A 26,703-nucleotide genomic window follows, 5' to 3' on the forward strand; every position below is an offset into this window, starting at 1 on the left:
ATGAATTGGTTTTTATTATGCCTATTTGTACAACTTTTGTAGTTGTTGCTTTAGGTGCTGTGATAATACACATACCTAACTTTTCTCAGTTTGCGTAGAATTCATAATTTACCACTTGAAGTGAAGCATAGAAACCACACAACTATATAAACCTTTTTAACTTAACCATTTATATCATATCATTGAACCTGAATATATTCAATACTATACCCATAAGACAAGTTGTAATTCTTTCTTTCAACAATCATTAAAAAGTGTGGATGTTACATGGACTCGCATGCCATCCTTTCATTGGGGCCATGCTATCTTTGTATTGCTACAAAGTGAGCATTGAATATATTTTTGACATGCTTTTCTGGTAAATATTTATTCAAAATTTGCACCAAATTTGTGAAACTATGATTATCAGAAGTACCGTCTATGATCAAGGAAGTGTTTTATCTAAAGAAATCTAGACTTGATTCTAACTGAGATTAGGCTTTGATATTCAAAGGTGAAAAATGAAGTCTTCTTATCTTGAACTTAAGCAGAATTTAAAACTAAAAACATTTTATGGCCAAAGCTGATTTTTTTTTTTCAAAATGAAGGTTTATAAATTAACAGTTATCGGTAGGGGTGTCCAAATGGGGAGTGTTATCTAGAAATTAAAAAGAAACTTTTCCATTTTCCAATAAGCAGCAGATATTTGAATAAGATGAAATGAAAGCAAACTCTGCTAGGTTTGGGAATTTAAAAGGTAGAGGTCACACCACACATTGTTTAGATCATAGCCAGGAAAGTGATCATATGTGTAAAGCATCTTTCAAACAAAAACCTCACTGTACTTTTATACATATAATTTTATTTATCTATGCCATATCACTATTGCAAATATTGTCCACGCTCCAGGCCAGGACAGTGATGAGTCTGTGTAGCGCGCAGTGAGGGGACCAGTCTCCCTCTGTAACCTTGTCCTTCCCACAGCATGCAGTCATTAGCTCAGAATATACAGCCCTGAAGGTTTCTCTAAGGGCTTTGATGATGTAAGCCCAAAACCATGGAGGAGGAGGGAAATGAAGCCTCACCTTGATGAAGCTATTGTGTGTTGTGTGGGGTGCCAAGCTGGGGTTGGTGACTGATTCTACAGTGAGGAGACACAAGTTTATGGGCAAATGGCCTGCCATAAAGGGCTGTCAGGAGACCTTGCCATCTTCTCTGCCTGACATTCAGGACAGTTTGGCTAAAGTACTTTCTGCTGTAGGAGGCCTTTTCCTTCTCCACCCCAGTCATGGTGAATAATCCCTCTACATGTGACTTATGTAGCACCCCCATCTGCCTAATTCATGTGACAGCCTTAGTTTTCCTTTCATGTGACCACTACTCTGAAATGGATTTTAATTTCTATTAAGACAAGGGCAGTGTCTTGTTTCCACAAAGTAGCTTGTATGTACTGAGTTTGGGAGAGGCAGTTAGTAGAGTGGCTGAGAGCACAGGCTCAGTCTTCCTGGGTTCAAATTCTGACTTCAGCCTTTCCCAGCTGGATGGCTGGGGGCAAGTTACTGAATCATCTATGCATTGGTTCCCCCACCTGTAACATGGAAATAACACTATCTGTAAAGATTAAACAAGTTAAGACATGTAAAGTACTTAGTACTTTTTTCCTGGTACATAATCAATACTATTACTTATTTTGCTTTTTGGCTAATTCTCACCCGAGGTATTTTTCCATTGATTTTTACTTTTTTATCTTTTATTTTTTTAGATAGAGTGGAAGGGAGGGATAGAGTCAGAGAGAAACATCAATGTGAGAGCAACACATCTGTTGGTTGTCTCCCACACCAGCCCCAACCAGGGCTTGGGATTGAACCTGCAACCGAAGTACATGCCCTTGACCAGAATCAAACCTGGGACCCTTCAGTCCATGGGCTGACGCTCTATCCACTGAACAAAACTGGCTAGGGCAACTATTACTAATTTTTATCATCAAATGATTTTTTTTTAAAATAAAGCTCTGAAAAAATTATATTTGTAAATAAAGCAAGACAGAGCACAAACAAGATTAGCTAACAAGAAGGCAAAGGAAACAGACAGAGTTTGACCAGAGTCCAGATGTAAAAGACTTAGTACTAGTTTTTAATAGAAACGAAGGGTGGCAATATAAATTGGTACAAACACTTTGGAAAACCATCTGGCCGAATTTACTCAAGCAGCACCTTCGCATACTCTACAGCCTAGCAATTCCACTCCTAAGTATGTACCTAACAGAAGAGTGTGCATGTATTCACTGAAGGATGTTGACAGATAGAATGTTGTTGGCAACAGTAACCATGGTAATCATTAACTGGAAACTATGCAAATGCCCATAAACAGAAGAATGGTTAATATGTTGTTCCGATAAAAGTGGGTGATTGACACCTGCACACAGCAGAATAGACGAATCTCACAAATGAAATGTAAGATTCCAGGCATTTTTTTTTTCTAAGTGTATCAGGCTTCACTTAAAGGAAAAGAGAAATAAGAATAGAGGGGGGGGAAAGAATAAAAAGCAAAAGAAAAGAAAAGAAAGAAAGAAAGAAAGAAAGAAAGAAAGAAAGAAAGAAAGAAAGAAAGAAAGAAAGAAAGAAAAGAAATAACAAGCCCAGAAAGTTAAAGACAGGGATTCTTGGCTCAGCCACACCTGATCAGGTTGGCTCACCCCACTACCTTCCAGCCGCTGATCCCCGCCCACCCTTGACTCTACTGGCCCAGCAGGAGGATGGCCAAGGCCCTGTGTTGGGGTCTTTCCTTCCCTCTCCCGCCCCCCACACCAACTCTCTCTTCTGAGCATTGCTAAGGCAGGAAGGGCCTTTCCCAGGGGATAACGCTGGTAGTATGTCATTTGAAGGAGGTTAAGCATCATCATTGAAACTTGATTTTTTTTTTTTTATTACAATGGCTTTATTTTTTTGAAGTCTATGCAGTTATTTCATTTATTTATTTTTTATTGTTTGAAGCATTATAAATAGTAGTACATATGTCTCTATCCCCCCCATCCTTGACCTCTCCCCCAGCCTCCCCTACCCCAGCATATGCCTTTACCTGCCCCCACCCCAGTGTCTTGTATCCATTGGTTATGTTTATATGCATGCATACAAGTCCCTCGGTTGATCTCTTACAGCCCCACCCCACCCCCAACCTCCTTTGCCTTACCCCTGTAGTTTGACAGTCTGCATCATAGAAACTTGAAAGGCGTAAAACCATCCCTTCTCACCTTCCTCTTCTCTCAGCCCCCCTCTCCCACTCCCTCTTCCTTTCCTAGGACATCCTCTGGGCCCCGGTGGCGGCGGGACCCGCTGGGTCCACGCCTCGCGTCCGGCGGGGTGGCCAGTCTCGGGGGCAGCCCCGCGGCTCGCGGAGCGCCCCTCCCGCCGCACACCAGCTGACCCCGCCCCGCGGGCAACGGCTATTTTGGGCGCGTTGGCGGCGGCGGCGGGATCGCTGACAGGCGCGGATCCTGTGACACCTCCCGCAGGCAGCCGGCACTTGTTGCTCAGGGACCTGCTGCCATCCCTGCACCTCCCGCTCCCGGGTTTCTCTCCTTTTCACGCGCGTCACCCGGGACCGGTCCTCGGGCATCGCGGTCCGGGGCTGGAGGAATAGAAAAGGGGGCGACCACCTAACCAGGGCGCCGCTCCCAAGGGGGGCCCCTCCGGGCAGGAGCAGGAGCGCAGAGCGCTGGCCCGGGCGCCGCAGGGCTGGCGCCTCCCCGACCCGGGACGGTGGCCCCGGGCGCCGACGGCATGACGGACTCGGCGACAGCCAACGGGGACGACAGGGACCCCGAGATCGAGCTCTTTGTGAAGGTAGGTCGGCGCCCGGGCGCCCCCGCACCTGCGCCGGCTCACGTGCACCCTCCCCGGGGAGCGCAGCCCGGCCGGCCCGGCCCCGGCGGCCCGTCTGCAAGCCCGAGCCTGGCCTCCGGGCTCCGGGGCGGAGGGAGCACGGGGCGGTCTGGCAGGTGTCTGTCTGGCTGTCTTCTTGGGGAGTTGTTGTTGGCCGGCAGTTTGTCCAAGCAGGACAAGCGGTCGCCGCGATGGGTCCCGAGCCCTGCCCGCGGGATGTCGGCTTTCCTTGAGGGGCATCCTCAGGTGTAGGGAGGGGTTAAGAGCCTGGCTGGACCCGTTAACCTATCTTCTAAAACTCTGTGTGTGTGTGTGTGTGTGTGTGTGTGCGCGCGCGTGTGCGAGCGCGAGCGCAATAAAAGGAAGCATCGGTGGTCATTACCTTTGGCAAAGCAAAAATAACATTTCTTAAAAGCCTCTTTCCATTATTCAGAGCTAAAGGGGAAGCACATGGAAACAAAAGATGTTTGCTTGCGTTGTTCCCTGCAAAGCAGAAAACCAAACACTCCATTCCTCCCAACATTAGTCTTGTCGTGATCCTGGTTCTGCAGGGCGGTGTCAGGAAACGCTCAGGGCTGGACAGGTCGGTCAGCCCGGGCAGGCTGGCGTGCAGGGGCGCAGGGAAAAGTCACAGAGCCGCCCCGCTCCCTAGGCAGAAGCAGCGTCACGCCAGAGCCGTTCACTTGGTTTGCAACCTGTGGGAGGAAGGATGGAAGCCGCCGCACGTTTCCTGGCCGCCGGCGTAATAAGAAAGAAACATTTGATCGGTCCTCGGGTGCGACACCGCAGAAGCTGGGAAACCTGAGGCGGCGGGAGCCTTGCCTCCAGGGTGGTGCAGGCAGAGTCGCCAGGACTTGGAGGAGGGGAAGTCTGCAGGCTGCCCGAGAGCCCAGACCTTTCACAAAGGGGGAGGAAACCCTTCAAATGCAAAGTTTCTCTACAAATATGCAGATCAAGGGGAAGGCGAAGGTCCCTGAAATGTAAATGGCATGTGTATTTCCTGGGTCCAGGGAAGCGATCTGTCCTAGTTGGCCCAGGTGCCAGAGGATTTGTTAAAATTGTCCCACTAGGTTTTACATTCATCTCTCTCTCTCTCTCTCTCTCTCTCTCTCTCTCTCTCTCTCTCTCTCTCTCTCTCTCTCTCTCTCTCTCTCTCTCTCTCCCTCTCTCCCTTCCTCCCTTCCTCCCTTCCTCTTTCCCTCTCTCCCTTTCTCCCTCTCTCCCTCTCCCTCTCTCCCTCTTTCCCTCTCTCCCTCTCTCCCTCTCTCCCTCTCTGTGTTTAATTATCTGTAAAAATTACACCCGTCATTTAGTGATACTTGCTTTTGTCAGCCTGTTTCTCTCCCCTCAACTGTGGCTTCTGGTGCCCTCATTTGGTTTCTGGGACCCCTCTGGGTAGGATTTCCAGGACCTCTGGCAGACCCAGGTAATGAGAGGGGTCTTGTCCCCTGGGAGGCTGAGCAGTGTGGGCCTCAGTGGTGACCTGAGCCTCAGCCTCCAGGCCTGCAGCGTGGGGAGTGAATAGGGAGGGCTCTAACAAAGCCGGGAGTCTTGCTGCTCTCCTTGAAGAAAGCTATTCTGGGACTTTCTCAGATTCCCTGGGAGCAGGTAGTTTCACAGTGTCAAGTTCCTGAAAGATATTTGAAACACAAATTGACTCTTTAGAGCCAAAGAAACCCTGTGCCCCACTCCTAGGTGTGGAGACCAATTCTCCCGGCACCTTTGGAATTTCTTGTTGGCAGCTTTGGAGGTTTTCTCCATTTATGTAAAAAGCTCACTGCACAGCTGCTCTGCCCCCAAAGAATTCTAAAATGCCCGTGCTGTCATTTGTTTTATTTTCCCCAAAGAAAAGCAATCCATGAGAGCCAGCAGGCCTTGGCCAGCACAAAAACCAGATTGATGCAGGGAACAGGTAGGAAAGCTTTTTCAGTTTCTGGTTAGTAGTTATCATTGACAGGGACAAGTAAAGATGGAAAATAATCTATAATAATAAAAGGGTAATATGCTAATTAGACTGGATGGCCGAACGACCTTCTGGACATCCTTCTTGACCGACCTTCTGGTCGAAGCCGGGGCTGCGAGGGCCAAATTCCTTGCACAAATTTCGCGCATTGGCCCTCTAGTTGTGAAATAAGACACTGGCCTTGGTTTGCACAGTTTCAATGTCCTGACTTACAAAAGTAGGCATTTCCAAGTGTGACTTTCTCTGAGCTCTATGATTCCCATAGGAAGAAAGGCTTTCTTGTTGAAAGGGTCAGGTACCCGAAGTGTTTTCTGAAGAGCAGGGTAATTGTCAGCTCACATTCGAGGAAGCCTCCCAGGCAGGCTGGCCCCACCCAGCACGAGTCATGGTGTTGCTTATGTTCAACACTCCCACGAAGCAACCTTTCCACCCCGCCTGTCCACTGGGTGTGTCATACACAACCTCCGTCACCCAGGGAGTTTCAAGGACGTACGACTCAGGCCCACATCAGTTGATAATCGTGATCTGTTGCCATCACAGCTGCTAATAACAATAGTGTGAGAAGGCAGCGTTTTAGGACTTAGTCACATACTTTATCTCCTTGAATCCCCAGCATCCTTGTCCGTGAGCCTTAGTCCACTCGTGAAAAATGAAGGCAACAAACAAACATGACTCACAGAGCCCTCGTGAGACCTGCTGCTGTCGGCACTCGGGGAGCTGCAGTTTGCTCTCCTTTGTAACAACCTCAGGACATAAGAACGATGATTACTTCCGTTTTGTGGTTGAACTGCACTTGTGCTCGCGGAGGGTACATGAAATGCCCAGAGCAGAGGGTAATAGCATCTAGTTCTGGTTTCTGAATCTAGAGGTTCTGACTCTAATTTCTTATTCTTTTTTGTAAACACCCTTATGTCAGGCCTGGTACCTTCTTTTGTCAAGTTAGGCTCTCAAGTTAGGCATCCAAGACAATTACTGATAATTTACTAATCTGTTCCCATGTCCTCGTGGGATGCTGTCAAGGAGCCTGGCCATCCCTGCTCTGCACCCCAAGGCTTTCCATCCCAGGGAACATTCTGATTGTGACTTTTAAGAGATCACCTCCCAATGTGTTTTGTTTCTTCATCTATAATAAGAAAGGTTTGAGGAAGTAAGCTCTGATTCTATTGTTCCATAACATCCACGAGTGGGAGCAGAGGTCTGGAGACACAGGACCCAAGTTCAAGTGTTGTCTCTGCCTCCAGTTAGCTGAGTGACTCTGAACAGATTACTTAACTTCTCCAAGTCTCAATAGGCCCTTCTTAAAACAAGAAGGTGGTTATGTATAAGGTGACCAACCATATCATTTATTGTCTAAACCAAGATGCTTATGAGAGTGAAAAGGGGCCACAAATATGATAATTAGGCTGAGACAACAGGTGTATTCTGGAATTGATCAGGGCCAATCAGGCTACGTGGCTCCCTGGTTATGAAAATACTGTCACCACAGATTTGCTGTCAATAGCCAGATTCCACAGCAGCCAGTAGGTGGAAGCGCTTTGTAAATGGAAAATTGCTATACGCACATGGAAGTGAAATAATGATGTGAATTCCATGGCTCCCAGAACCTTTCTTGATCTGCAGGTCCCTGATTCTCCTTAGGATACAAAAGCCTGGCTCCTTCCTCACTCTCAGGGCTCTTTTGAGAATAAATGAGATCATATGTATAGCTTGAACTATGATCATAAAGGGAGGAAACAGGTTAGAGAATAGATAGTTGGAGTTAAGTGAGTTTTAATGAAAGAAAAAAGAGCAAGGAAGTAAAAGCAAAACAGAAAGTGATTTAGAACGGCAAACACAGGATGTGCTGAGCAGTGAGAGATCAAGGCATTCCTCCCATCTGCATTGACTCATCCATCCCCAGCCTCACCCCAAGATGTAGAAAGCCACGAAGTGAGGTGCTGATGAGGGACCCATTTGCTATAAATGCTTCTTGGGGCCATGACTGTGGGTTTCTACAGAAACCAGTGGTTCTCCAGATTGTTTGGGGAACTTTTAAAACTCCTGATGCCATACTGCTCCCCAGGCCAACTACATCCAAGTTCCTGTGAGTGGGGCCAGAAACAATTTTATACCCCCACCCCCAGGTACGGCTCTACAGGAGAGCTTCTGAGTCATAGACGGAGGGGGGTCTGAGAGGCAGGCAGTTTATGCCACAGCTGAAACTGGTGGGCTGCCTGGTGCAGATTAATGTCCAGAACTTGCAACAGCCTCAGGGCGTCGTGATCAGGAGTGTGGCAGGTAGAGAGCTTGTGCCCAATCAGTGCTCAGCTAACAGATGCTGATAGCCACGGGACTCCAGAACCCTCAGTGCCTGGGGTCAAAGAGTCATCCGTTCAGCATGGGGGGGAAATAGAACGGAGTCCTGCTGATTGTCCGGCAGAAATGACTAGTCCCTCCATTTACTGAGTGATCTGAAAGGCTCTGACAGGGGTACAGGGTCAAGCCAAGTCATGGTGACCCACGTGTGGTTTTTTGACTTCCAGAACAGATGAGAGCCAGTCTCGTGGCGCTCCCTCGCAGGCCCCTGTGGCCCCCTAGCTGCTCGGGCACGTTGGGCAGCTTGCCTAAGCCTAGGCTCAGCAGGCTTTTCATTTGCTTCATCACATTAAGCAAATGTTTTTCTTCCTCACCACCTCCAGCTTTTGATCTGCAGTCAATAATCCGATACACAAATTCATCTTCCCTGCTATGTCAGTGAGTGCGTCTTTTCCTGTTAACACACCCATGGGAGGGTTAGTGTCAGATGTCGGCTGAGGCACATCTCAGGTGCCGTTCAGCATGTAGTGGGAGTGAGGACCGGGGATCTGCAGATGCAGGGGTGTCTGCTGCTGATTTCCTACTGACTTGTGTTGTTTATCTGAGTGCTAGTTGACTTCACCCAGCAAAGAGCCCAAAGATTTAGACAGGTCACAAGCTTCTCATTCTTGAGTTGCTGGGTGCTAGGCCCATGTTCGTGGCAGGAGGTACAATGGAAGAGTGTCAGGCTGTGGGTTACCTGCTGTGTGGTCTAGGACAGGCTGCTTGGCCTTTCTGGGCCACAGTTTTTTTGTTGTTTGTTTGTTTTTTTTACCAGGGCAATGGTGATAATGGAGTTGGTATGAGTATTGAACAAACTGTGTATGAGTCTGAGGCATAAGTCAAACCCCCTCTGAAGGTCCAGTATAGCCCAAATGGTGAGAAGCTGCGGTAAACCCTTGAGCTTCTTCCCTTGATGTGTTGGAGAAGTCAGACTCAGTCCTGACCACCCCTGCCTCGTTGCTGGAGCCAGGACGCAGACACTGGGAGCTGGAGCACATCATCCCTGGACCGGTCTGCCTCTGATGGGGCTGCTGCTCAGAGAAGTGGAGAACATAACAGATTCTCAACACCTGCTGTCTTCTAAACCTGTTACCAAGGAGGCATCCTCAGCTGTCTTTGTCACAAGGATGGAGAGAGAAATAGTGAAGAAGCCAAGTGGTCAAGCAGGGGTTTCCTGAAAACGTGAGTCAGTGCCTCCCACCCAGGGGCACTGAGATTTGCCCCTGCTGGTGTTCTGAGGAGTCAGCTCCAGCTACTGGGAACGAACACTTCTCAGCCAGCCCGTGAATGCGAATCTACTTTGGAAACTCACATATTTACTCAAGGAGCAGCTTAGCTCTGAACTGTGAAATTCTTTAAAGATAAGTCAGATAGTCTGCTGTCAGAACTGAAATGAATCTTTTCTGGGAAAAAGAAATGGGATTGTTAACTCTAGGTGCACCCGTAGCTCTGCCAGTCTTCGGACTGTATTTACTGTAGCATTCACGGTGAACCATGGCGAGGCCAATGGTGCTCAGCCTCACGGTGTGAAAAAGTCACTGCCAAGCTTCTTCACATGGACCTGCCCAGGTCCTGTCCACAGCAGTTCAGATTCAGGAGGACTGGGTGAGGCCCAGGCATCTGTACCTACAAAACTACCCCTGGGTGATTTGGGGATCATCAGAGATTGAGAACCTTTGGCCCGGACCATGGGTGAATAGGGCTGAACTACCCAATACACAAAGGGCAAGATCAAATTCATGCATTTCATAGCATGGAGAAGGCTGAGGCAGAGATCTGGTAGCATGAATCACCCTAGATTACCCACAAATAAACCAGGAAAGGGAGGAAAGGAATGCTTTTGACCTTTCTTTTATAACTTGATTTTATGCCTTTGTATTTTTTTTTTTTTTTTATGACATGGGAGTGACAAGTAATTTTAAAAGCTAGGCATGAAGGAAATGTTAGTAAGATAAAGAATTTCTGGAATGAAGGGATTACAACCAATCAATCAATCAGTTGGCCAGTTTACAAACATGTGTATGGAGCCACCTACTCTGAGAAACTGAAAACTGGAAGCAGAGAGGGGAAGCAGAAGCTAGGAAGATGGGGTCCAGCAGTCCATGAACTCGCAGCTGAGAAGCAAAAATGTAAGGAGGCCTAGGGCCACATGAGTGGCAGGACATGAAATGAAGGGTTCAAATGAGGGGACCAGTGTGGTTTGAATGAGGTATCCAGACCTACTTTGGGGAGGAGGCAGGAACAGCGGTGTCCTTTAAAAATTATTAGGGTACACAGAGTAGCTAGGAGTGGGTAACAGGTCAAGTCCAGCAACAGTATGGCGGTGAGGATGTTCAGGACCCAGTGGCTATACAAGGTTGTCTGAAGGGAATGGTATATGGAGAGTGCAGTTGAAAACAAGATGAAAACACACACATACACACGCACAACCAGTGAGGCTGGTTTTGAATGACAGGCAGTGGTTTTTGCCCCCTTGTGAGTAATGGAGAGTAAGTAACCAAGTTTTTACACAAAACAGGAGCTTGATTTGGCCCCTGCTTAGAAAGGTCCATATGCTGCATTGCATGATGTGGCGGGAAGATTTTAAGAAGACCTAGATTCCAGATCTGGATCTGCCACCCATTGTTTGTGTGAAACTTATTCAAGTTTCCTCTTCTGTAAAATGGGACCAGCAATCATAAAACATCATAGAATTTCTGATTTGGGAAAACCTCTTAAAAATCATCTAGTTTTGCCTGCTCTTGTCAGAAAAATTCACGGTCTAACACTTTGGGATGCATGCTGCGGATGGATTTAAGGAAGAAAGTGAGATAAAATGTGAGCTGCTGCTGTTTTTGTCCTTTGCCCTTATGACTGTGTCCACTGTGACCTCGTTGGGATACAGAGAGCCTTGAGGCAGAGGCCTCTGAAGAGGATTCTTCCGTATTCCTGCCAGGAGGTGATATTGAGCCTAAACTAGGGCTGAATGGAACAGCATGCTTTGAGAGAGTGATGTGAACACAAAATTGGGCACAGGCCTTGAAAGAAATATGTGCACCTGTAATTTCAGGTAATTCACCTCTGGAGAGACTGGTTTCCATATTTGGAATGGTGACACCCTTGATGGGCTTGCCCATTATTTTGCCATGTAAAATGTTGTAAGTGGGTTGAATGCAGATAAACTAATTGACCTTGAGCTTCCTGTTTCCTTTTAACCACAAATCCCTGTGACTGATAGAAATAGTGTCATGACGAAGGGACTTGTCATTAATGAGGAGAATATGGTTTTAGAACTGTTCTGTTTTAGGGAATGACAGACCAGGCAAGCACAATGTCCTTTACATGCTGGAAAATCAGAATGAAGAATGAGGGGAAGGTCAAGACTAGGAATGTGGGTTTGACTAGGAACTTCTGTTAGGAGCAGATTAAGTTGAAGGAATAACTTCCCTGAAGGAGGTGTGGAGAAGGGTAAAGAAATAAGGACTGCTCTTTAGAAAATGCCCGGTTGAGGGGAGGAATGAGGCCTAAGCTGAGTTAGTCAAGGTGATGAAAAAGGTAGGAAATAAATGTAACATCAACATCCCAGACGAAGGGAACTCTGTGGACAATGGCTCATGTAGAAGTAAGAAATGGCCGATGTGTACGGAAGAACTAGGTGTTCTGCCTGGCTGTGGCAGAGTGTGAGGGGATGTCGGGAAGGTGGACAGGAATATAAGTTAGGGTTGGATCCTGAGGCACCTCTGATGACAGGCTGAGCGATTTGGAACTTTTATTTATAATGTAGAAGACTGCATGTGCTACCAAGTGCTTGTGGGCAATTATATTTTAGAAGTGAGTAAGTGCTTTATTACCTAAAGATAGAGTTCCTGGTGCTGCTGCATCAGTGGAGAAGTATTTTGAAGTGGGAGGTCCCCTACAGGCTGTGGTGTTCCAGAAATTTTGTGCTGGTTACTCTACACCCCGCACCAACCTCTAGGAATTTTAAAAGGATTTCCCTACTTCTGTTTATCATTCTATAGTAAAGGGGAAAGAAACAAGTACCACTGAAGGAAAAACACTAAAGGTAAAAGAGAGCATGTGTAGTGAATGGAGACTAAGAACCCATTGCCTAGAATGAAGAAGTGAAAACCATTGTTCCACTTACTGTCCTTTAAAAATCCAGTTAGGGAAGTTGTCATGGCAACTGATATAGGTTTCTTGACTCAGCCCAAGGCTCCTCTCCCCTCAATGCAGGCCTCTTCTTCCTAATTCTATCAGTGAGCAGAGACCAGTAAATATAGCAGGAGGGTGTGGGCAATCTCACCTGCCTTTTATTCATTTGTTCATTTGGATACTGTGGCATTTTACAGTCATATCATAAAATCTAGGATCCACAGTGTCTTTCTAATTTGCCTGTGGTCCTTTATCACAAATGCCTCAGATTTGTCCTGTGGGGATAAAGGGTTCTGGACAGGGCTTGACCTGAGAACTCCAGGAGAGGAGAGCCACTTGGGAAAGTTGTGTGTCCTCTCCTGTTTTGGGGACTTCATGAGTATAACAGAGATCTGATCTGTCTAGCAGTATTATTGTGTCAAATAAGATAAATTCAAACCCCTTTTGTAAACTAGAGTTTTCATTGTTCAAGAGTAAGGCATTCTGTTGGTCAGTTTACGCCCCACTGCTGAAACCACAGCCCATGAACTTGTTCATGCAATAGCCCAATGCCATGTTTGATGAATTGTCTTCCCTGCTCAGGCTCCTCCCTCTCCATATCCTGCCATACCCGAGAGCTGCCAACTTCTCTGATGGCCTCTGCACTGGGCAGCACAGGTGGAATACCCAAATGGGGATCACCTGGAAGGTGTGCATGGTCCCTGCCTGGAAGTGGCTAGGTCCCTTCCAACCTATTTTCATAGTTCAGACCTCAAGTGCCATCTAGTTGCCTTGCCAGAAAAAAAAAAAAAAAAAAAAGGAAGTAGGTTTGACAAACAACAACCTGTCTCTTCCATAGAAATGACTTATTTCCTTGCTTCCTATCCTTTCATTTCCTCTTCACTCTCTAAGAGGGCACCCTGCCTAGAGCCTCTCTCACCCCTCATCTACCATGTTTGATACCATTGGCTTAATCTTCCTAGAATACTGTCTTTCTCACACCCACTCCTTTATCTGCTACATCAAGTTCAACTGCTTTAACCTGATATTGAAGACACGCCAACGAGGCCTGCATTCCCTGCCCTCACCTTATTTTCTATACCCTCTTAAAATGGTTCCTTATGGGTCCATAGAGTTATTGGAGCATCTTTGAGTCTCTTGGTTTTATCCTCACACAGTCCCTTTGAGGGAGGAAGAGATTTAACCCTCACCACAGACAAGGTAACCTGCTGGGGCCTGTGCACTGTGTTGCTCTGCATAAGCTGAGGGAGAAACCGGGGATCCTGACTCTGGGCCTTGGCAGTCATCACTGGATCAGGGTTTCCCTGCTTTGCATGATCTCACCAACCACCTGGGACACTTTCCAAATCCCAGCACAAACTTGTGAATCAGAGTCTTCGGGAGAGGGTCCCAGACGTCTGTAATTAACCAGAGTTCCGCGACTGCTGCATGGTCCATTAAGGGAACATTCCTCATAACCTAACAAAGGTTCGTGTGAATAGCTGAACCTGGAAAAGGGAGTCTTACGGTGGAAATTTCCCTTTAAATGGTGCAAATGTGGCAGAGAACTTTGACGGGCAGTGGGCCTTCCAGCTGCTCATAGGTCACCCCAATGAGCATAGTATAACAGACTTCCTAAAAAGTGGTCCTTGACTTTAGAATCCATTCCATGACCTATAGAATTATAAAAACAGTCATGGAGTCATAGGTTTTTGTAGTTTTTGTTGTTATTTTATTTTGGCATAGCTGCTTATCCCCATCCCCAGAGTATCTGGTGCTTGAAGTGGAAAGTGTTGGGAAAGAGGTTGGGCGATGACAGGGGATAAAAGGGTAGGAGGTACAGAGGGGAAGTGACTTGACTTATGAAGTAGAGGAAGTATTCCTCATTCTTTAGTCTCTGCATGTTGGGATTTCAGAGAATGGATTTATAACCGAATAGCTATGGCTATGTGATGTTCTGAATACGTTACTCACATGACTCCTTGAATTCTGTGGTAGGTCCTGTTATTACTCCCACGTTACAGATGAGGAAACTGAAGCTCAGAGAGGCAGGGTCCTCTGACTGAGGCCACAGAGCTGGGACCTGGTAAACCTGGGTTTCAGACCATCAGCTCTCTCCTCTCTGCTGCCTTGATTCACCCAGACCCTCCCAGCTGTGCAGAGAGAAACATTCTTCCTAAAGCCAAAGACATTTTTTAAATTGCCAGCTAGAGCAGAATGCACAAAGCTTTGCCTTTTTCTTTCATTCTCCATCGGTCTCAATGAATAGGCCAAGGTCAAGGTTGATCTCTATGCTTAAGCAAAACCAGACAATTACCAGGTAGGGAATTAGCTCTACAAAAAGACCAAATTGTTCTCAAGTCTCCTTCCGACTTCTCTGCCACAGTAACATCAATTCCCACCCACTGGTCGACTCATTCATTTGAGGTCATATCCCCCAGAGGTCCTTTTTTAAAAAAAATGTGTTACTCTGAATGAGCTACACATGGACATGATAGCCCAGATGTCATATGGGGCCTGGAAGCAGGAGGGAAAGGATTAAAGGGAGGGGAGAGAGACACCAGGAGTGCTGCATGCCACTGGGGTACTGTCTGTACTGTACTGATGTCTGTCAGCACCCTGATCCTGTGAAGACTGCCAATGCTTAGAGTCAGGATCCCTGGGTTTCTCCCTCGGGTGTGGCAGGATATTTAGTCCTTCTGTATTGAATACTTCCTCTACTTCAGAAGTCAAGTCAGTTTCCCTCTGTATTTCCTACCCTTTTATCCCCTGGGAAGGGAGAGAAAGTAGAACTTCTGTGTGATGTGGGGGCGGCTACCAAAGGCAGGCTTCTGTTAAAGGGCTGGCTTTTCGTTGCCCCAGGATTCTAGGCTAGACTTCAAAACTCATCTTTGCATGGATGGAGTCCTTGGCTAGAAAGAAACCTGTGCTGTTTCCAATTAGTCCTTCTGCACTGGTAAGAACTGGACTCATTTACAGACATATGGAGAGTCCCACAACAACAACAACAAAACAACAACAACAACAAAATAGACAGGTTTCCAGGGCACTATAAAGCTAAAAAGCTATCAATTGAAAGAAAACTAAACAATTTTATTTCTGAAGTTCACTGGATTCCATTGAATCTTCATGGGATTTTAGTATCTTCCAAGGAGCCTGCTATAGGACCTTGAGGCCCAGAGAAGTTAGCAGTTACAATGCCACAGAGCAGACTGAGGTTCACTCTGGGGGCCCAGCCTCCCTGATGCTAGGTCCTTTCTGAATCATCCTGAGACAAGTGACATAGTCAAAGGTAGCAAGACTACGGAAGGCATTATAATACAATTATGTGAGTATCTGCTAAGCTGTGGCAGAGAAGGCGAAGGAAGCCACCTCCCCCTCCCCCCAACAGACCCGTTGCCATGGCAGATTCTGGAGGGAGCAGGTGATGCAGGGACCCCAGGTTCTCCATCCATACTAGGACCCCAGGAGCTTCTCTTGACCAGGAGAATAAGGTCAACCCCAGAGAAAAACTGTGGACTATCCCTTCTGGCCCCTCTTCCACCTTAGGTCACTTTAAAAAGCTATTTGAAGCTTATCTAGGCCTAATACCCTTCAGAAAACATTTTTCTACCTGTGTGCCAAGAATTACACTATCGTGGGTGAGGTACCTTTCATTCCAGAGTGGGCGATAAACGGCTCTCGGTGGGAACGCCTGGCTGGTTAACACTTTGCAGTGTTGGAGAACCACCCAGTGTGTCATCAGACATCAGTCTGGAGGGAAAGGAGTGGCTATCAGATGAGCCTCGTTGACAAAGCATTTGACGTGGGGAAAGGATGGTCTTCAGAAGCTGAGAAAAGAGACCGGGATGGAAGAGAAAGGTCACTCGTGCCTTGACTCTGCTCCCCAGGCTTGGTGTTTGCCTTCAGTGGTTCAGCAAATAGGACAGGAACAACTAGCCAGGGGGCCTTAAAGTCACTGATCACACAGATCCACTCCAATCATGACTGGCCGCTTTTTATAGGGCAACATGTGTGCTATCATTTTATTATTTATGTACATATTAGAGGCCCAATGCAAAAAATCTGTGCAAGGGGCTCGGCCCTCGCAGCCTCGTCCAGCCCTCACAGCCCTGGCTTTGTCTGGAAGATCATCCGGATAGTCATTCTGCTGTTCTGTCTAATTAGCATATTAGCTCTTTATTATATAGCATTTATTATTTGTATATATTATCTACCTATATAATAGAGGAATATGCAAATTAGCCAGTATACTGAATGTCATGGGGCTTGACCGGGGACCTCATGGGAAGGTGTCTGCGGTCATGCACTCAGGTTCTCATGTGGAGAGCTGCCCATGGATGGAACTCATTACCAGCTCCCACCCCCTCATTCTTCTTTCACGCTTCCCCTGCACTCAGGGTGTGGCTCTATCTAGTGATCCCCTTGATGTTTACTGCTTACCTGTCTCCCTCTGAGGTGTGCTGCTGACATAGGCTGCTTCTCTGGGCAGTGCCCTGACGTCAATGTGCTGGGCCTCAGCCACCTGGCAGTGGGGAGGTGCAGCAGGGTCTGCCCAGGGACGTCACCCGGGAAAACATGATGATGACCTCATTTCCAAACCAATTTCACATACCAGGTTAGACAGGTAAAGAATTCACAAGCAAGCCTCAGGCAGTGAAGGTAGACTTCCTGAGAAAGGAGAGTGTTGTCTTAGAAGACAAACATTCCTAATGGTTAACACTTGGGTTGGTTTATGCCCTTGACTTCCCTGTGTCCTTGATCAAGACACTTGGCCTCTCCGGGGAATTTCTCAAGTATGCAATAGATGGAACTACATTCCATTCCTGGGCCTGCTGGATCCTGGACTCAATTTAAATTGTATAAATTCATGGAATCCACTTATGGTCTCTGGCTACTGTTGACTCATGCTGGTTAGCTTTCACATTAGCCAGTTTCTGCACACTTGCTCATATTCAAAGTCTTAGCAAGAAATTGGTTCTTTCCTATGCCAAGCAACAATGAAGAGCATGCTACTCATTATTCATATGTTTATACTTTGGAGAGTATTTTCAACTGATTTCAATATTGGTGTGTAGTGGACATTTGTCCTACTTTGTTGCTGCCCTGCACCTTTCAAACATGCTTCTTATGGATCCTGCATCCAAGGCAGAAGCCAGGAAATGACTTTCTAGACCAATTTCTTTTCTGCTTAAATTAGCCAGAGTTAGTTCTGTGCTTTGCAACAAAGCCCTTATCAATATTTCCTTAGAAAAAAAGGTGTAACAGAATCTTCTTTGAAGTCTTAGCGATCGTATGACATTAATTATAATACCTAATCTGAGTGCTTAGAAGATCCTATTAGGATATTTAACACCAAATACTTATTTTACAACTTTAGTAAATTCATTGGGATGATTTTAATGGAGATGGACAAAAATGTAGATCCAGGATCACATATGAGACTCATTACAAACACGAAGTCACCTTGGCCTCTGGGCCAGCGTGGGGAAAACTGAGGTAGAGCAGATTACACCTAGTTCTTTCGCTGCCTCCCATGCCCTTTATGCCACCAAAGTGGAGCCTTTTCACTGAGTGAGAACAAGCGGCAATAATTCCCAAGTGCCTCATGTAAGGGAGAAGAATAATGGTAGTAATAATTAACATTTATGATATGCTTACTTTGTGCTTTCTAACGGCTTTTCCTGTACTTATTTAATCCCTACAACTCTCTGTGTTAAATACTACTATTAGTATCCCCATTGTAGGGATGAGGAAACGGAGGCACCCACAGTTAGGTGGCTGGTCCAAGGTCACGTAAGTGTTCTTGTCACTTAAGACCTAGCCTATCAGTTCCCTGGAGTGACCTAGGACACCAAAGCAGTCACCGTGGTGTGTAGAGCCAGAGGGACAGTTTTTTTCAAGTTAGAACTTGACATCACTGATTTAATCGATTAGGCCCCCAGGTGACTGCACATCAGAACCTTCCAGAAAACTTCAAAAAATACAAACCTTTAGGCTCCACCCAAGAACTCGGGTGTGGGAGTGGAAAGCTCTATTTGCCCTAATGCCAGACTTGGCCTTACAGCCTCTGGCCTCCGGATGTGCCTTTTCCCCTGCTTGAAATGCTCTCCTCCTCCTTCTCCTCTCTCCTTTACCTTCCTAGCAGCCAGCTCAGAACTGGCTTGTTTTAAAGAACTTCCTTTCTGATACACACACACACACACACACACACACACACACACACCCTGTCCTGTGTTCTATTGGCTCTGGGATCCTCTGTCTCAGGTAATAGAATGTGGATTTGCAGTACTAGCTTTACCTATGATTCCAATAGGTGTAATTTCAGGCAAATATGGTGCATCAGACCTTTAGAGACTTACATTATTATCCTACTTCAGTGTAAGTGAAGCTTCTGATGTCAGGTGTGAGGCGGAGTGAGGGGGACAGGACTGGTGAAGGTGGGGTGAAGGGGACAGGAGGGTGAAACTGAATGTTCCTGCGAACCCTCCACATCTGGTGAGCAGCTCCCGTGTCAGACCCAGGATGAGATTGGAGGGCCCGGTCCCTGCCCACCGTGAGCTTTCACTCTGAGTGGTAAACAGAGACAATGGTTAATTTCAGTACTTCCCTCAGGGGGTTATTGGGAAGATTACTTGAGCTAATGTTGCAAAGTGTTTAAAACAGAGCCAGGATCTTAGTAAGTGCTCAACAGATGCCACCTATTATTATTGTTATTACTTGTATCAATATGTCTGGCCTGGCCTGCTTTCTTGTCTATAAGGCATTATCACATTTCTTATTTAAAGCTCCTGGCCTTTTATACCTTTAGCAAATATTTGTCTCATTTCATCTTAGGTCAGCAAAGGTCACTGAGTGCTTTCAGTGTCCCAGATTGTTGCCAGGTGGGGCTCAGAAATGATGAGGAGTCAGGGTGTCTGCCCTTGACCAGATTTGGGGGAGACTCCACTTCTGGAGGCTGTAAGGCCAAGTCTGGCATTAGGGCATGCTTCAGGGTGAGAGTTAGGAGCTGTAGCGGGAGGTAGGCCAGTGGAGGGACTTCAGGGATGCAGTGGGGAGCAGCCACTTCGAGCTGGGTGGGTGGGTGGAGTCAGGATTTACCGACGCCTACATTGGAGAAAAGGCCTTGAAAGAGCAGGTCTAGGGATAAAAATGGGCCACATTGTCTCTCTGCATCTAGACTCTGCTCAAGCATCACCTGCTCTGCCATTTAACCCTTACCTTATAAAGCAGGTCCTCTTAGAATCCCTAATTTAAGGATGGGGAACCTGAGGCTTAGAGACACGAATGTTCCAGTAGTCGGTATTTCAGAACTGGTAGGAACATGGTCAGGCAGACAGCATGGGGAGCGGAAAGGGCATCTGGACAGCTGAGAATAAGAGCTTAGCCCAACTTTACAGGGTAGGTCAGCAAACCACAACAAGGTGGTCGCTGCACAGCCTCCACAGGGTGGCAAGAGCCAGGTGAGGGTCAAGAGCACTGCATGAGGAGCTTTCCCAGCTGCAGCACCAGGCACAGTCCTCAGAAACGGGACCAATGGTGTCCGGGAAGCTTCCTTTTCTTTCTCTCATCTCTGCATCCAACACTTCAACGAATGGAACGAAGGTGAGCGCTAAATTCCTCAACCCACGCCTGTCTCTAGGAAGTTATTTCCAGAAGCAGTGGTCACTAGTTTTCTGTTGGTGTGTCACAATTTACCACAAATGTAGAGGTTTAAAACCAATGCATTTATAACGTCAGCTTCTGTGGGTTAGGAGTCTGGCAATGACTTAGCTGGGCCCCCTTCTCAGCATCTCACCTGGAGCTCAGAGCCCTTTTCCCAGCTCTTGTGGTTATTGGCAGATGTAGGACTAAGGCCCTCAGCTGCTCCAGGCCCCTCGGGGTTCCCTGCCAAGTGGTCCTCCCTGGGCCTACAGGCAATTTACACAAATTTGGACATTCACACTGCAGGATGGTTAAGGGAATGTATGCAAAATCCCTGTGTAGAAAAGATATTGATGCCAAGTCCAAGGTCATAGATATGCTCTTAATCTAAGCTGGGGCAGAAATAGAATAAAGTTGGTGAGCATCCAGGAAGGTGAAAGGAAAACTTTAGTTTCCAATACAGTGATGTCCTCTGCGTATTTAAGACTCTCTGATCCCTTAAGTGGAACTTAAGGTTGATTTTTAATTGATGGGCAATTCACATCATTGTAGCTTGTTTCTTCAAGGCCAGCAGAGGCGTCTCTCCTTTAGAAGTTTTCTCCTCATTAACTCAGGCCCACTCAGGATACATTCCTTTGGATGAACTTAAAATCAACTGATTTGGGGCCTTGATTACATCTGCAAAATTCCTTCACTTTTAGTGTATTCTCCTGGATTAAAACAAGCCATAGATCTCAGTTGAACGTAAGGGAGAGGATTATACAAGAGCATAAATGCCAGAAGACAGGGCTCAAGGGGGGCTGTGGGCACAAGGGGGAGAGGGTCGCCTTCGGGTCTGTGTCACAGGTAGGTTTAGATAACTTTTTTTTTTAAATATATTTTATTGATTTTACACAGAGAGGAATTGAGAGGGACAGAGAGTTAGAAACGTCGATGAAAGAGAAACATCGACCAGCTGCCTCTTGCATACCCCCAACTGGGGATGTGCCTGCAACCAAGGTACATGCCCTTGACCGGAATCGAACCCGGGACCTTTCAGTCCGCAGGCCGACGCTCTATCCACTGAGCCAAACCGGTCCCGGCGGTTTAGATAACTTTTATCCACACATAGTAACATAGCCAAGCACCTCATGAAGCATCCATCTTATATAAAAACTTCTGTTTGAAATTTTAACCCTGCTACTCCGCTTCTGTAAATAATTGCTTGCTTAATAATAAGGAAAATAAGACTATTCCCATTTCAGAGAGGCCATTAAACCTTCCCAGATGAAGTTATCAGTGCTGGCATCATGCCAAGACTTTGGTTGAGGTCTCAAAGCCCCAGCACATAGGGCTCTTTAAGAACTTGCAAAGGAAACAGGAAACACCCCATTTTTGGGAGATAAATAGGGTAAAAAGGTATAAATACAGAAAACTTCCTATGTGATGGGGGCCCAGAATTTGAGAGACATTTTCCTCTGGGTCCACACATAATAATAATAATAATATTAATAAAAATAATAATAATAAATGTAACTCCATCTCTCTAAGCATTGCTTGGTTCTTCTCCGATTTTCTGTAACACTCATAAACAATCTCTTCTCATGTCATCATGAGGAAGAGGAAGGGACTGATAGGGTCCATTTCCCAGGAACAGAAACTGAGGTTTGTAGATCCATCCCTTTCTCAAGGTCACACGGCAGTAGGGACTGAACCATTTCTTGAATTCAGCTTTGTCTAACATCAAACCCATCAACCCCAAATCTATGTGCCACTTAAGGGAGCTTACTGTCTTAAGTAACAGAGGACATCATTGTATTGGAAACTAAAGTTTTCCTTTCACCTTCCTGGATGCTCACCAACTTCATTTCTATTTCTGCCCCAGCTTAGATTAAGAGCACATCTATCTATGACCTTGGACTTGGCATCAATATATTTTTTTGAGGGAGGAAGGACACATTTACCACATTACTGGGGGTTTTGCATTCACTCCCTTGTAACCATCCTGCAGTATGAAAGCTATTCAAATTTTTGCTGCAAGGAAACTCACCTGCAGGCTCAGGGAAGGTATTTGACACACCATCTTTCTATCTAAAACAAAAAGGAGGGACAAGAGGAGGTTCCTTTTTGTTTGCTTTAGGCAGATCTATTTTTAGCTCGCTGACCTGTTGCTAGAATGGAAACTAGTGACTTAAACATGAATGGAAACCACTTTAAAAAATAATAGCAAGGCCCTGGTGCTGCCCACAGTGAAACTGAGGGTGAGGTTTTCAGAGGAGTATAGAGACTCTGCCTTGTTTTGCTCGATTGTAATAATACCCTTCATTTGTAGAACTGACTGCAACCTAGAAAAAAGAGTCACAAAATGATAGAACTGAATTGTCCTAACGACTCTGTTTACAGAGGGAAAGTTTCAGGGGAGATTCTGTGTCCTGCCCTCCGTGGCACAGCGCACAATAGGAAGGGCTGGGTCTACTGCACAGGCACTCCCTGCCGGCTGTCCCGCTGTCCCCTGTCTCCTGAGCAAAGGTTGTCCTATGGGTGGAGATGTCACTGGAGAGTGACCACAGAAACACCCAAGGTTGACTCCAGAGTTCAGCCATCAACATCCTGATAGTGAAACTTCTCAAGCCACTAGGCCAGGACTATTATCTCCTATCCTGGAGGGTGACATGGCTCACCCTGCACTTGCTCCTTGCATGATTTTGGTACTTTTAATGGGATGCCTAGCTTGCTCAAGCTACTTTTGTGTGTGTGTGTGTAGTTTAATATCCCTCATTTACAAAACAGAGCCAGGGAAGAGAATGCTTGTAGAGAGCAAGCTGGGCCTTTCCAATTTCCCCATTCAGGTTCAAATGAATGCCTAGTTTGCATGTTTACTGACATTGTGAATGTGATGTTGTGAAGGCGGCACCCAAGGTACTGGTCAAACAGTGATATCAGGCACAGAAAGGTGGAGAATCTAGAAAACTACTTCCATTGATCTGCACCTTAATGGGGATTTTTCTTACCCCCTCTTCCTCTTCTCCTCCCCCCATAATTCCAAAGCAATTCTGACCTATGCCAGTGAAAAGGTTTCTTTCTTTAGAAATAGTATGTGGAATTAGAATATTTATAGAACAATTTAGCTTGCGAAGATGCTGGGCTCCTTGTAGAAGCTGGAAGGGGGTCTCTGAGGCTGTAGTGATGACAATCAGGAAAGGGGACATGTTTCATGGTAAATGATGCCTGGAAAACATCAGTGGGGAGAGGGAGAAGGTTCAGAGTTAAAGCCAATCATGCTGTGTTTCCTCCTCCCCTCAACATTTGGACAATAGGGAAACAAGATTCAAAGGGATGTCAAGTGCAGCCAGGAAGGGCAGACCAAGTCCCTCATGTCAGCACCTCCAGACCATTTCCACCATGTGGGCAGGAGATTCATGCTGCTACCTAGGAAGGGGAGAGCCTGGGCCTCAGTACTGACCTCTGCACTCACAGCCAGGGCCCAAAAGACGGGAGATTTATCTCCAAGTCATCACTCCCTGCCCTGGAAAGCCTCTTTTCTCCCATGGGCACCTCTGCTCACTGGCCAAGCACTACAGCCTGAAGGTCAGTAGCAACCTTGGCTTTCAAAATTCCATGCCTTGAGTCCACATTATTTATGATTTTAATCTAAACATAATTTGTCTTTGAAGGCAAATCAATAGAACCCTGATAAAAACAAGGATCATATGTAAGAACCACTTGTCAGTCCAGTCAGGTTGACACAAAAAATTAACCATTACAAGGGTCTCAGGAGTCATCTGGTACATTCCCTTTGCCAGAGCATGACTCCCTACCACCATTCATAGCCAGTCAGTAAACCCGAGGAGGTTCATACCTACTGTCCTTCCTGATGTGGGTGGGCCTCAACTGAACAATTAAAGATCTTAGTAGAACAAAGAGGAACTCCTCCTGTCCGACTCTTTTGGACATCAGTCTTCTCTTGTCTTTGGAAACATCAGCTCTTCTTGGATCTGGAGCTTAGACTATTGGCTCTCCTAGTTCTTAGGTCTTTGGACTCAAATTTGAACTATATATCATTGACTCTCCTGAGCCTCCAGCTTGCTGACTGAAGATGGTGAGAATTCTCGGCTGCCACAGTCACATGTACCAAGTCCTTACAATAAGTGTATTGTGAGGGTTCTCCAGAGAACCATGCTATTCTATTGGTTTTGTTTCCTTGGAGAACTCTAACTAATACAGATTTGCATGCTGCTTTAACAAATACTTAAAGTTATGGAAGTGGCTTTGAATCAGTGTTGGGTAATGGGTAGATAGGAGAAGACCTTTGAGGTACATGCTAGATATGTGTATGTTAAAGATGATTCTCATGATATTTCAAGAGGAAATGAGTAACAGAAGTTGTTGGAAACTGGAGGAAAGATGATTTTTGTTATAACATGATAAATAACCTGACTGAATTGTGGGCTAGTGTTTTGTAGAACTTTTGAACGATGAAATTAAATATTCAGTAGAGGAGATTTCTAGACCAAGTATTGTAGGTGTGACTTGGATCCTCTTTACTGATGTGTTAGAGGAGAGATTTGAATGAAAGAAGGGCTTTTTAGGCAAAAAGGAAGCAGACCTGAGATTTGGGAAATTATCAGTCTACCCATATTATAAAAAATGAGAAAGTTTGTTTTAAGAGGAACACTGAGGGTATGTCTCAACAACCATTTGACTTACTGGTAACAGCCCATGAACTTAACCAGATATCTCAGTAGAAGCCAAAAATAGAGATAGAGTTATATCGGCAGATATATGGTGGACTGGAGCTAAAGAACAGAAAAATGAGACAAAAATGAAGGAAGGTTGTTGGACTTCATAGATCCTACAGGCCCAGACCATAGAGCTAACATGCACTATTTTTCAAGTAGAGAATGACTCTGAAGGCAATTCCAACAGAAATCATCATCTCAGTCTCATTGACTGGGGCCATTGCCTTAGTTTCAATAGGCCAAATGGCCTTCAACCCCACAGAGCTTTGGGGACAGGGATTCCCAGAACCTTAGGGCAAGACTCCCACCCAGCAGAGCCTTGAGGGTGGGACTGCTGCCCTGGTGGGCAGTGAATTAAAAAGAATTATTTTTGAATATAATTAACATCAAATAAAATTTGCCTTGTTATGTTTTGAACCTGCTTGGGACTTGTCAACCTTTCTTATTTCTTGTTTCTCCCTTTTAGAATGGGAATGTCTATCCTATGCTTGCCCCACCATTGTGTTTTGGAAACACATAATTTGTCTGTTTTCGCAGACTCACAACTGGAGATAAATTTTGCTTCAGGATGAATGGTACCTGGATTCTCACCTGATGAAGATGAAATTTAGATGAGACTTTGGATTTTAGAGTGCTGTAAAAGTTAAGACTATTGGAGCTGTTGGTGTGAAATGAATGTATTTTGCCTGTAAGAAGGACATGACTTTGGGAAGAGCAAGGGTGAAATGCTATAGACTGAATTGTGTTGCCCTATAATTCACACGTTGGAGCCCTAACCCTCTAAGTGACTATATTTGAAGATGAGTCTGTTAGGAAGTAACAAGTTAAATGAGGTTATAAGGGCAGGGCCCAAATCCAGTAGTATTGGTGGCCTTATAAAAGTAGAAAGGAAATCTCTTTCTTTCTTTCTTTCTTTCTCTACCATGTGAGGAGATAAAAAAGTCATCTGCAAGTGAGCAGGAGAGTTCTCATTAGGAACCAAATCAGGTGGCATCTTGATCTCGGTCTCCCCAACATCCAGAACATGTGAAATAATCTGTGACATTTTTTTTTTTATAGAAGTCCCAGCAGATTAAGGCACCTCTTTAAGATCTTAGTGTTGTGATTACAAACAAAAAGCATCCTCTCGAGTCAACGCTTACCATCTGTCAATCAACATTTTCTTAGTTTCCTCTGTGTAGAAAGCACTGCAGAGAATATAGAGCTGTGCACAATGTTTCTTTTTCCAATGGGGACTATAAGTTAGCAAAAGAAATAGAACTTGTTCATGTACACCAACAGGTATCTAAATTCAGAAGGCAGCAGAAGATAGTGCTAATGTTGACTATGGAAGGAGGAGCAGTGAGTTTTGGCAGAGAAGTTACTCAGAAAGGTTTTGTGGAGTGAAAAGTGATGTTAATAAATATCTCTAGGAAGCAGGCGTTTTGCAGAGTTACCTACATACCAGCTAACTTAATGGGTCACATGCGTGGGTTAAGTCCACAGTATCACTCATGTTGCTATTCTCAGCATCTTTCACTGGCTGCCAATGGAAGAGAATCAGGTCTCCAGTTTCATAGGCAATGAAGGAGCCACACTGACTTTCAAGTGAGACACAACTTCCGCTGATACATATGAGCAGTTCATGGAAAATGACTCAGGTTAGTGCTGTTCTAGAAGTGTGTACACAAGCAATAGGGCTCCAGGTTGTCTGTCCCTGTACAAGCATCACGTTGGGCAAGGCCACAATTGCTGCCCCTTTGTAATCTAAGCACTTAAGTGATGCCAGGAGTGCTTGAGCTACTGGCTGCCATACTTGTGGATTGTAGTGGAGATTACATCTTTACAAGGTTCTCTGTCCAATGAATGAGCAGAAAGGAAATGTCAGAGCTCTAACATTAGAAAAGACCTCATAGCTTCTTCAATCCTAATAGTACTTCCTGGTGACAAGGAATCCTTTTTTGGTCAAACTAAATATTTTATGGAACCTTACTATATATATATATATATATATATATATATGATAAAAGAGGGTCTGCTCTGGCTCAACCTTCCCCTACCTCCAGATGGCTCTGAGGATTTACACAAAACA

The 26,703-nt window shown here is 45.6% G+C and overlaps 1 protein-coding gene across 4 annotated transcripts in view; it reads left to right on the top strand.

Moving 5' to 3' along the window:
• Positions 1–26,703, top strand: part of CLIC5 (chloride intracellular channel 5) — a 141,884-nt gene that overhangs the window by 49,724 nt on the left and 65,457 nt on the right. The window contains exon 1 of one of the 4 annotated variants that reach the window (XM_036415105.2): positions 3,431–3,821. The exons of 2 other annotated variants lie outside the window; for them this stretch is intronic. In XM_036415105.2, coding sequence (XP_036270998.1) covers positions 3,759–3,821 — 63 coding nt within the window. In that variant the 5' untranslated portion in view covers positions 3,431–3,758. Of the gene's footprint in view, positions 1–3,430; positions 3,822–26,703 lie in introns of those variants that run through there. One more of the 4 variants, XM_036415106.2, reaches the window with a different exon arrangement.

This window comes from Pipistrellus kuhlii, unplaced genomic scaffold, assembly GCF_014108245.1.
Source record: "Pipistrellus kuhlii isolate mPipKuh1 unplaced genomic scaffold, mPipKuh1.p scaffold_m20_p_5, whole genome shotgun sequence".
In the NCBI taxonomy this organism is placed as follows: domain Eukaryota; kingdom Metazoa; phylum Chordata; class Mammalia; order Chiroptera; family Vespertilionidae; genus Pipistrellus; species Pipistrellus kuhlii.